Source organism: Macrobrachium rosenbergii, chromosome 13 (genome assembly GCF_040412425.1).
Source record: "Macrobrachium rosenbergii isolate ZJJX-2024 chromosome 13, ASM4041242v1, whole genome shotgun sequence".
NCBI classification, from domain to species: Eukaryota; Metazoa; Arthropoda; class Malacostraca; order Decapoda; family Palaemonidae; genus Macrobrachium; species Macrobrachium rosenbergii.
This window is the reverse complement of record NC_089753.1, coordinates 69,442,855-69,455,354: the sequence shown is the minus strand read 5'-3', so window position 1 is coordinate 69,455,354 and position 12,500 is coordinate 69,442,855. Positions and strand designations below refer to the sequence as shown.

General features: G+C 39.9%; 1 protein-coding gene across 1 annotated transcript; it reads right to left on the bottom strand.

The window, feature by feature from the left end:
- Window positions 1–8,262: 8,262 nt before the first annotated feature.
- LOC136844850 (uncharacterized) lies at window positions 8,263–9,516 on the bottom strand. Its single transcript, XM_067114086.1, has 3 exons — window positions 9,334–9,516; window positions 8,718–8,966; window positions 8,263–8,607 (listed from the first exon to the last, which is right to left on the bottom strand). Exons 1-3 carry the CDS (start codon window positions 9,514–9,516, stop codon window positions 8,263–8,265), a joined length of 777 nt encoding a protein of 258 aa, XP_066970187.1.
- Window positions 9,517–12,500: the final 2,984 nt, after the last annotated feature.

Sequence of the window (12,500 nt, the reverse complement as noted above, 5' to 3'; positions counted from 1 at the left end):
CTTGAATGAATATAGCATTGGATGTTTGCTCAGTTTTGATTAAATACTTATGCTGCTTAATACGTACATCTAAATCTGTGCTAGATTGGCCAATATAAAAAGAGGGGCAGTCCAAACATGGAATTTTATATATTATGTTGTTGTTTTCTTTAGGACTATTTTTTACTAACATTCCTTTTAGTGTGTTATTATAGGAAAAACGAGGTTGACATTAAAAGATTCGATCGATGATTTTATGCTTTCAAAACCACTAAAATAAGGCAAGTTAAGAATGTTCTTAGGGGTTTCTTTCTCCATGTTACTTTCACAATAAAACTTTTTGTGGGCTTTATTATACCAAACATCTAGTTCTAGTGTATGTGAAGGATAATATAAATCTGTCCCTATTTTTTTTTATTTATTTGATTTCTTGATCCAAATACTGGGGACTGACAATGTGCAAAGCTTGTAAAAACATGGAAGAAAAATTTGATATTTTGATATTAAGGTGATGGCCTGAATAAAAATGGACATTAGTTAAGTTGTTGGCTGGTTTCCTATAAATAATGAATTTGCATTAAAATGGTTCTTTATGTATTTAAAGATCCAAGAAAGGGAGGCAATTGTCTTTTTATAATTCTAAAGTAAACTTAATGGATGGTACACAATTAGGCCTAGTTACATTAGAGTTCAAATATTTACATAGAACGTCAAATGAATGACTAGACGTAAGGTTGCTTCTGATTGGCTGATTACAGCCAGCTATTTTCCTTTGAATATCATCTATTCTACGCTGAAAGTTCCGTCAAATTTGTGTAATTCAATCGAACAACGGAGGAAAAGTAGTTCTTTCTTGAACAGCCAACTGTTCTGTATATCGTTACCAGAAAAGAATCAAATTTTTTTGTGAGAATAAGGGTGAATAAAATTATTTTAAATACTGAATTCCCAACAGATACACAGGCGTTTGGAGATGATACTAATGCAAGGACAGATATTTGAATTAATAAAGATTTCATGAAATGTATCGGCGATCCTGATAGGAATTCTATTTTTAGACATACTTTGTAGCAGTTGGTGGATAACATTTTTTACAGCCCATTCGTTGTGGCCAAGGATATAGGATGTCTACCCAAGAAGAAGGGCCAAGAGAGGTCGGCTAAGAACGAAGTTTCCTTTCCACCGACTGCTGCTGAGATCACGTGGACAACTTTTCATATGGTGTTATTTTTACTCTTAACAATCTTATTATGCCACAGTTTTAATCATGATTTATCAGCCACTTACTGTTACTAAACACTCTTTTACTTTCAAGTTATACTTAGTTAATATTCTTTATAGCATGGATACTGGGATATAGAATGCATATCTTCTTTGTTTACCATACACAAAAATTCTATAGTAGCCTATAATAAAATGAGCTTTGTCTATTTTCATTGTTGCATGCAAATTTCATATGTTTTTACTTCTTACTAAGACAAAATAAATATCCTTTAAATACGAAAAATCATAAAAACAATATGTTATTCACATAAATTATATATACTCTATATATATATATATATATATATATATATATATATATATATATATATATATATATATATATATATATATATATATATATATATATATATATATATTATAAGTATATATATATATATATATATATATATATATATATATATATATATATATATATATATATATATATATATATATATATATATATATATATATATATATATATATATGAATGTCTTTTCCTGTAATATGAATATAAGAAGGCCCATTCATAAACCCTTTTAAATGTTGAAACCATATTTCAGGCACTTAGCTTCTGTGCCCCTGTTCACTGGCAGAATATGGACAGAGAAACTGTCCATATACTACCAGTGAACAGGGGTGCAGTAAAGCAAGTGCCCGAAACATATGGTTTCAACGTTTAAATAGTGTTTTATGGGCCTTCTTATATATATATATATATATATATATATATATATATATATTATATACACATGTATACTGTATATTACACACACACACACACACACACACACACACACACACACACACACACATATATATATATATATATATATATATATATATATATATATATATATATATATATATATATATATATATATATATATATGAGTCACTGATGGTGCAGCCAACCATCAGACCAAAAGTGGAATGTGACTCCCCATGATTTCATAGGTTCATATCATAAGAACTTGGATCTGGATTCTGTTAACTGGGAAAAGTGTCATTCATCTACAACCAATCTTAATAGCTTAAGTGGAATCCATCCACCCAGGGTCCCTCTGCACGGGTGTTTGAAGTGGAAGAATAGCATAGCAGAGAACATTTAGTGTACACTAACATCCTGCATATTTCACAATAAACTCGCGGTCAACATCGCCAATGAAGCTATAAGTGGATTATCTAATATTATATATACTGTGTATTTATGTATATATATATATATATATATATATATATATATATATATATATATATATATATATATATATATATATATATATATATATTAATATTAACTAGAATATTTAACAAACTATATTTTCCGGTGTTCATCCGTTGATAGAGGCTAACTGACAGTGGTTCTCGAAGCTTCCAAGAGAATAATGAGGAAAGAACTTGTTTTCCACTTAAATGCTGGAGCAATGGCATGGCTTGGCTGTTCATTCATTAATATCAAAAAAGAATGCTGGCCACATTTAAGAAAGTAGATGAGCAAAATAAATTTGTGATGTCAGAAAGAAGCAATTACATTCGCTAGATATTTGTGTGATTACATGATGTCAACTCTCTCTCTCTCTGTCTCTGTCTGTCTGTCTGTCTGTCTGTCTGTCTCTCTCTCTCTCTCTCTCTCTCTCTCTCTCTCTCGTCTTGAAAAAATGGGTTGTGGACAATGAATGTGATTTTGTAGCAATTGCATCGATATTTATTTTCAGTCACTGTGGCGACAGTATCAATTGATGAAATGGAAATTCCGTAGTAGCTTCTAAAGATTTTGGACTTATAAGCAAAATCGTTAACGAAGCTACGCATGGTATGATTAGACAGTTCACCGACCCTACCCTCCGAACAACTTCTACCTTCTTCCAACCTTTCACCGTCCACCTCCGTCTCCTGTGTCAGTCTCAGGAGCCAAACGACACTGCATGATGATATTACTTTACGTAATTTTCTTCCTCTAAAGCGTTTTATATAATCCTGAGAAAAAACACTATAAACCCATTTTTCACATTGCAGATTGTTCACACAATTTTTTTTTTTTTTTTACCAACGTATTTTAGTTTTTATGAAATAACGTAAGTAAATATATGTTAACTGGTAAGGAGACGTCTGCACCAATCAGTTGATAGTATTACTACTTAACTACATAAACAAGAGCGGTGTTGCCATTTACAATGTCTCGTGAACTCAAGGGGTAAAAGAAATCATTTCCCCGACTGTACTAGTTATTCAAATTAGAGAGTAAATCATTTGCATCAATACCAGCAGGCAAAACAGCTAAAATATTGTCAACATATCTATAGATATATACCACTTTAAAGGAGTATAAATGGCATTAGGTAAATATCATTTTTCAAAGAAGCCCATATACAAGTTTGAGAGGGGTGGGGAAAAAGGGCTGCCCATTGCCATACCAAGTATTTGTTGGTAAAATTCACCACTGAATATAAACTTACCATCGCAAAAGCACAACCTAGTGAGTGGAATAATATGACTTACAGGTAGAGGTAATTCATGATGGATTACTTCATTACTGAGATATTCTAAAATAGAATCTACAGGGACTTTAGTAAAAAGAGAACAAACATCAAAACTAACGAATCTATCAGTGGGACAAAAAAAAAGTGATTTTGTTTAATTTATCGACTAAATCTAGAGAATTATATATGTGAGAATTGGAGATAGTTCCAAGTAACGGGGATAAGAGCTTGGTAATATATTTTGAAAGTTTGTATGATACTGAGCCAACAGTACTGATAATAAGCTGCAAAGGATTATTTTCTTTCTGCGTTTTTACTAATTCGTACATGTAAGGTAACGAGGGAAATTTACTTACAACTGACCTATCAGTTCTTTTTTATCCTTAAAGATTTTTTTACTGAGCTATTGAAATTTTTTATGACTTGATCAATGACTAGAGGTTTGGAACATGCACGAGTTATTGAATCAAATAATGAGGCACGAGCAAGTGAGGGCCTAAGAATGAAAAAGGTATTTTCAGATGCAAATCACATACAGTTAAGTCAACATGGTGCTCCCAAGGAGGAGGGGTGGACAAAGGAAACGTGGAGGGAAAGGATATTAGGGAATGTAGTAAGGTGAAGGTAAAGATGTAGGTTCGAGATGGATGGTTTGGGCTGAGCAGGAAACTGCTGTTACAGACACCTACCCTGGTCATACAAACTTACTCAACATCTCAAAATCACTTGCAGTAATAATATTACAAGTAGCACCTGAATCAATCATAAGTTTAATTGGCACGTTACTAACATTAAAATTAAATAAAGTAGATGTTTCACAAATGCCTCTGACATTAAACAAATAATGATCCTCATAGTGATCATCATCATCATCATCATCATAAGAAGTTTCACTCTGAGAATCTTTAACAACATTGACATGCTGGTTTGGCCCAGAATGACCTCTGGAATAATTTCCAGAACCACCACTTCTTCCCCTGGACTTTTTCATTCCAGGTTGTGACACTGACGCTTTAGGCTTATGTTCTGACTCATAATTTGTATGAGAAACACTACTGAGGTTGGACCGGCAAACACGGGCCAAATGTCCAATCTTACCACACCTTCGGCATGCCTTATCCCTGGCAACAACACAGTCATTATGCCAATGACCTTGCAGACCACATTGCCGACAATTTTGATTTACACTAAAGTTAGGCTTACCATTTCTCAGCCTATTAGAATGCACAAAATTTCCTGCGCTTCCTCTTTTTTCCTTGAAATGTACCATTAACATGGGCTTGATAACGTAACTTATTCACTTTAAGATTATCTGGCCTAGGCCTAACAGAATCCTCTTCAATTTGCCTAGCCTGGCTCTCAGCCATTTCATGAGCTCTTGCCATCTCCACAATATTATCTAAAGTTAGGTTTCTTTCCCTTAAAAACCTTTAATTGACCTCAGCTGCAGGGTACTCACTCGGCTTAATAAAATTTCGTAACCTAGTTAAGTAAGCACCCATATTTTCGGATGGACCTTGGCAAGCTTGCATGAAAACATGCCTCTCATATGCAACATTCTTCTTAGGCATAAAATGGTTATCCAAAGCTGCAACTGCATCATCAAAAAGTATCACCAGCAACAGTTAATGTTCTAAAAATACGCTGAACTTCCATACCTGCTTGGTGAAGCAATATAGCTTTTTATCTGGGTATCTTCTGTTATACCACTACCTTGTATATAGTATGAAAAAGACTCTTCCAGTCTGCCCACTTCTGGGAAACATTTGCAGACTCCTCAGGGAAAATGCTGGTTAGGGCGCAACTGTAGCGGGTAGCCATCGTCATCGGTAATCTAACTTAGGCTGAAGTTACTCACGTATCCAGTAGGGTAGGCTAACTAAGGGTACCATAGTCCAGCCTTGGCTCTATGCAAACTTGGCGGTTCCAACACAAACCAGGTTTCTGGATGAACAGGCTCTTGACACCTCATAACTTCGTTGCAGACGTCTTTTCACAGGTTATCCTCGTCGCCATTTGTGATAGCCTTTATATATGGAGGATGGCGTAATAACAGCAGCATCTTAGCAGCAACAACTTTATTTCTGTTACTGTTCCGACATGGTATCAACAACCAAACACATGGCGCTCTTCTCAGCTTCTTGCGCAATACACTCAAAACATATAATGTTCCCAAAGTTAAGGGAGAATGCCCCAAGAGTTAAGGTACATAGTGCATTAAAGAAAATGGGTTTTTTTACAGACACTTCATCGTGCTTGTGTAAAGTTCACGCCCTTGGAGACAGACAGGTTAGAGGGTGGGAAGCAAACTGGAGCTGGGTGGCTGACCTTCCGCTCCAAATGAGGTCACAGTGTAGAAGGAAGGGTACCGCCCTAGACTGCTCTCGTCTGCCCCAATGGAGGAGGGGCTTAAGTTGCTTTCTCACTTGACCCTATGCAGGCAGAACTTAAATTGGTGCATCTCTACAAAATCTCAGGTATCTGTAAAACAGATTCTTCCACAGATTCAGCTGATCAAGGAACGGTGCAAGGAAAATGGGGTTTGCTTCCAAGGATGCACCATCAATTAAGGTAAAAATAATTAAAATAAGAACAATAAAAGGAACTGTTCTCGTGGCTGAAGGCCTCAGTTTATAACAGCTCCCTGTTCTGGCAGAGATTCTATCCTTGAACGGGATGGAACCTCTGTAAGTGAGGGCTGCAGCTACTTTAAGTCGGACTTCATCCATAGCCCTTATGTAATAGGGGATCTTGTAAAACAATATTTAGAAATAATTAAGTTTCCACTAGATATTTTACTTTAATTTTGAGACTTAATGCAGAGGTAGGCAAGATGAAATTGCAAAAATCAGTCGATTAGGCAGTTAGGGTAAATAATTAAATAGTAGGACTTGAAATGACATGCAACTAACCCACCACAGCACAAAATAAACATGAAGGTACTGCTCTTTTGCAGCAACAGGAAATTGAAAAGGTTATACATGAACATAAAATTAACACCTGCAACATGCAAAATTAAGACACAATGGCGTTAGGGCATGCTCTCTGCTGTGAGCTGGAGAAAAGTCATACCTTCTTACAATTTCTCTATACAAACTCTGGATAACTGCTCTGGGAAGGCTCCAGAGTCATAGGTACCGTACATGCCACTGTGAGCAAGTCACTGAATTAAGAGATTGTGGTCTGTCAGACGGTTGGAGGGAATCGGTGGTCTGCATGATACAATTAAAAGTGTTTAATGGCCAGCACAATACCCAAGAGCTCTTTTTCTATTGTGCTATAATGGGTCTGCACATGATTCACCTTCTTGAAGTAGTAAGCTATTTGATACCAGAGTTGGTTGTTCCCTTGGAACAGGACTGTATCTACCCCTACGTCATCGGCAATAACTGCCAGATAGAATGGCTGGTCATAGTCAAGTGTACGTAATAGAGGCCAGTTCATCAGGCACTTCTTCAAATGGTCAATTGCCTTCTCACGTTCTGGGGTGCAAATGAACTGCTGCAGGCCCTTGAACAAGGGAGTGATCAGGGCAGCCACTTGAGAGAAGTTTGAGATGAAATGGAGAAAGTACTGGACTATACCCAAGAACCATTGGGCCTCCTTCTTTGTTTTGGGATATGTTACATCCTGGATGCCACAGACATTGGCATCTTTGGCCATGATTCTCCCCTCCTCCTACAACATGCCCCAGGTATGTTGTATCTGATGCCCCAAATTGTCATTCTTTAAGTTGATCATGAGGTTGCTAGCTGGAGAGCCTCTAACACCCATGGCAAAATCTGATGTTCTTTCCAGGTCTATGAGTAAATGACAATGTCATCCAGACAGACAACACAGTTTGGGATCCCTATCAAAACCTTACTCATGAGTGTTGGGAATTAGCTAGGGGCATTCCAATGGCCAAAGGACATCACCTTGCACTGATAATGGGTGTCTTGAGTAGTGAATGTGGTCAGAGGGCATGACTTCTCTGACAATGACACTTGCCAGCATCCCTTTTCCAGAGTGATCTTAGTCATGTAAAGGGAATGGCCTATGCTGTTCAGGCAAGCTTCAATGTGGAGGAGGGGGTAGGGCTTGGGCTTGGTGGCAGTGTTCAACTTCCTGAAGTCAATATGGAACCGGACTTCCCCCACTCTCTTTCTTTGGCACCAGTACTACTGGCACAGCCCATGGACTCCTGCTCTCCTCTATGAGGCCTATTTGCAACTGGAGCTGGACCTGGCCTTCACTCGTTCAGCCCTCTGGGGGTTAAACCGGTAGTAGCCCTGTGCTATGGGCTTTGTGTCTTCCTCCAGCTGGATGTCATGCTCTAGGACTGAGGTAAGTCATAGGACGTCTTGTACCACCTGTGGGTATTGGCTGTCATTTAGGGATGGGGTGGCGTACTCGAGGTTGGAGTTTCTGGTACCTGGGTCTAATGTATGACTCACACCAGATCTTCCCTCAGTTGGTCCAGTTTGGTAGCTCCCATCATTGTTGCCCTCTGTTGGTATGGATTCAGGAGGTTTACATGGAGCCATTTTGCCTGTCACTTCCTGCAGTTCACCAGGTAGTTTAACCAACCCTTCTTCTCAAGGATCTCATGGGGTCTGGTAAAGTTGGTATCCAATGGTATTTGGCCCCAGTGCACTTCGAAGCTGAATTCTCTGGCTCTTTTGTCCATTCGCAATTTTGTCCTGTTTTGGGATACAGCATCGGAGACCTGGGCTATATCCCAGGCTGCCTTGAGTTTGGCTTGTATGTTGGGCAGTTCCTTCACCCAGGCAGTCTTTTTGGGATCTTCCCAAACCTCGTAGAGAACATCAAGTGGCCCCCAAGTGGAGTGTGCATATTGCAGCTCGAAGGGACTGTAACCTATGGTCTCCAACTGGTCCTGGCATATGGTAAACAGGGCATGGGCAAATTCTCCTTCCAGTCCTTTGGGCCCTCCTGTGATAGTTTGATGGTGACCATGTTGAGGTTCTAGTGAAATCTCTCAATCACCCCCTGGCTCTCTGGATGGTACAGAGTCGAGGTGATGTAGGTAGCACAGTTGCTGACCATTTTATCCTGGAACTCCTTTGGCATGAAGTGAGAGCCATGGTCAGATTGAAAGAAAGCAGGGAACCCGAAGCAGCAGAAGAAATTCAAGTCCTGCTCTGCATTCTTGGAGCTAGCGCTCCGGACTGGGATCACTTCTGGGTACCAGGTGAACCAGTCCATCATGGTAAGAAGATAGGTGTTCCTTTCTTGCTGGGGTGCATTGGGCTCTTGAAGTCAACCAGGACCTCTTGGAAAGAGACGCCTGCAAACTGAATTTTCTGGAGTGGGGTCCAAGGTACGGCCTGGTTTGGATATTCCGCGATCTAACATTAGGCGACATACTCCTTGACGCTCTTGCGTAGGCTTAGCCAGAAGAATTTTCCTTCTATCAGGCTGGCGGTGCAGGAGACCCCGAAGTGCCCACCGACTTTGTCATGGACTATTTTCAGAACTGGGCCCCTAAGGTTTCAAGGCACCACCACCTGCCGATGGATGGCCTCAACAGGCTTGTTAAACTCACGGGAAATGCTGTAGAGCACCTCATTCTCCATTAGTTATTCTCCTTTGAGACATCCACAATCTCCTCTTTTCTCAAGTAGGCTTCCTCCCGAAAGGACTGGAGGGTTTCATTAGCCTGCTGGGAGGAAATAAGGCTGGCCCTATCCAGGTTGGGGGCCACAGGGTCTGTGTTTGTGGTCAGACGCAAGGTGGGATCTGAGGCTGTCTCTTTTGCAATGGGTGGTGCAAGATCTTCCCTCATACAAGCCACTTCGCTCAGGCTGATGCCTTTCAGTCACGTGTCCCCCTTCTCTGGAATCTTGGCTATATCCTGTGGCTCAGGGGGAGTGACAAACATGCACCAAAGCAGCACATGTTGCACTCCTCTCAAAAGAGCTTTGCCCAGCAGGAGGTTGAAGCCCTGCCTGTTGAGGTTACTACACCCAAACAATGTAACATGGAGAGGTGGGACATGGTCACTCTCAGTAGGATGGAGGGGATGTCTTTCTTTACAATGTCCATCCACATTATTGTCACCCTCCCATTTTGGTTAACCTGGACTCCAGCAGGCACCTGATCTTGGATGATCAGTGAGATGTCAGCACCTGTGTCTTTCAGGCTTGGGAGTGGTATGGGTGGAGCAGAGCCGTCACGGGGTGACCGTGGCCTCCTGTTGTGCAAGCGGTTCCTGGGGATTGGCCAAGGTTGAAATCAAGTTGACTGCAGTGGGTATTGCTTAACTTTTGGCAGAGCAAAACCAGGAGTACTTGGTGTAACACCATTTCCCACAGGCTGTGCAAATTACACTGGTGTAGGGCTTATGATGAGCTGTGGCCTGGTTAGTTGGCTGAGGGCTCAGTTTGGAGGGACCAGCAATGATGGCTGCCCATTTCTTGTGGCACTGAGTGTCGACATGGCCTGTTTTGTTGCAAAAGGTGTAGATAAGTGGTGAAGGAGTAGGCGTTTTGGTCCTTACTGATGTAGAGGGCCTCGAGCAAGTTATATGCCTAGAGACTGAATAAGGATGCTGGAGCTTATAATCATCTGTTATCTGGCAGCACTCCTGGAAAGTAGTAGGCTTCTTCCCACTAATTTAAAGGGCTAGTGGGTAATGGGCGTAATTTCTGAAGTCCTTGAACATGATTCTGTTTTTCAGATCCTTATACTCTGCACACTCCATAGACTTTAGCCGGTTGGTGCAAGCTTGGGCCTTCTTGAAGGACCAGTTGGACCAAGTTTGACCGGCGGCTTTGCAAAGACCATGCCACCACGGATGCCAATTTTTGTGGCTGACTTCAGTGGGATCTCCCATTTTAACATTCTCCTGGGTGTGGAAGGCATCTTTTTCCCAGCATGGGATCAGATAGGACCAGGGCCTTCTCTTGGGGTGTTGGGTGGTACTCATTGAAGATGGCCTCCACTTCATTCATCCATCATGTAGGATCCGAGTCATCCCATTTTGAGATGAGAGAGTTGATGATGGGGATGACATTGCGTGCTGGCATGGGTGGAAGAGGAGGAGGGTGGTTGGCTCGGTGCTGGGCCTGTTCTAATGCATGCTGGCACTCTTTCTTTCTCCTGATAATCCTTCTCCTTCTCCTCTTGTCTTGGTCTTTCCAGTTCCAGCTCATGCTTCCTTTCTTTTTCTCTCCCTTCCCTCTCCTCCTTTTCTTTCTCTTGTTGCTCTTTCCTCAGTTCCCTGTCTCTGTCGCCAATCTCCTTCTTAGTAGATGCCACATGTGCTCATAACTCTGCTCCCTCATAGCTTATGTACTTGCATGCATTATGACAGCATCCATCTCGCAGTCGATCATTTTGTGGGTGTTCTAGAAGATGTAGGCTTAACCGCCCTTAGGAACTCGTAAGAGTTTTGGCCGTGCAAGCTATTACACAGAGAGAAAATGGTACTCTGGAGATTTATGGGTTTGTATTTATGCAAAGGTTAATATACAGGAACTTCTAATACCCTAAGCTACAATACACAACTTGCATTTGTATAGAATTGGCTTGAAGTAATGCAGTTGATAAGGTTAAATCAATAGAAAAAATATGCTTCTTACTAAAAGTGGTTTAGACAATTGTGGTGTCTTATGTTAGAGAAAGGTGAAGTAAGGTAACAAAAAAAATGAAAATTTTCCACTCAAAAGGCTAAAAATGGTTCGTTTGTAGTGCTGGAACTAGGTTAAAAGGTGATACATTGTCTAGAGTGGATTGTTGCAATAAGAGTTAGCCTAGCGATGATGGAAAAGACTTGATTAAATAGGCTAGTTATGAAAGGTTTCCTTGAAAATTTACAAAATAATATGACACCAAAGTACAGAATTCCTAACCCATATGGTTATGTGCACATGTTCTAAGATGAAACTAAAAGAAGGAGAAAACACATATATTTTCAGGGAACAGCTTACATGAATATTTAAAATAAGTCTACCCTTTTATTAAGCTATAAAAAATCCAGGCCAGCATGCAAGAGAGGGATAGTCTCTCTCATCAAAACAAAATGATGTACAAAAAATCGTATGCTGCCGCCTGCTTAAAGGAGCCCAACTTTCACTTTCTTACCGGGCTAAATGAAACCCATGACTCGAGGCAGGGCGAACAAAAGGGTTATACTTGGGCAACTTCACAATGTTATATATGAAATTCACATAGTATGCAATAAAATGCGATGAAAGGTTTACTAGGGCTGCTTAAATGTTGCTTAAGGCTAAGAAAGCATGTACGAATGCAGACACCAACTTTCACTTTTTTCCACCAAGAACTACGAGGGAACCAAAGTGGTCCATGTGGTTACATTTCCTTTGTAATATACTCACTTAACTATGCAATATGAAAACTAACGGGAATCTCTAAATTAGGTTAAAACTGGTTTCTCGAGACAAAGAGGGAATACTTTTAAATGACACAAATTAGTAGGCAGGTGTAGATTTGCTCTGCTTCAAGGGAGGGGCTGTGAGTGGACTACGAATGAATGCACATACAATAAACTTCAAATGGACTCAAATTACTGTGAAATTCACTTCAAAGGAAAAATTTACATTTGAAAACAATCTTTGTAAATTATAAGCACTCTAACTGGCTATAACACGCTGAACACTGACTCTTTCTCAGTATGTTTGCATGCTAAAATAAGGAAGGATATACACTCACATTTATCCTTCAATATCAACTGTGCAATAATTGTAGCACAAAGATACTAGCTGGCCTATAGCATTCTATACAATACTAAATAGCATGCATTCCTCC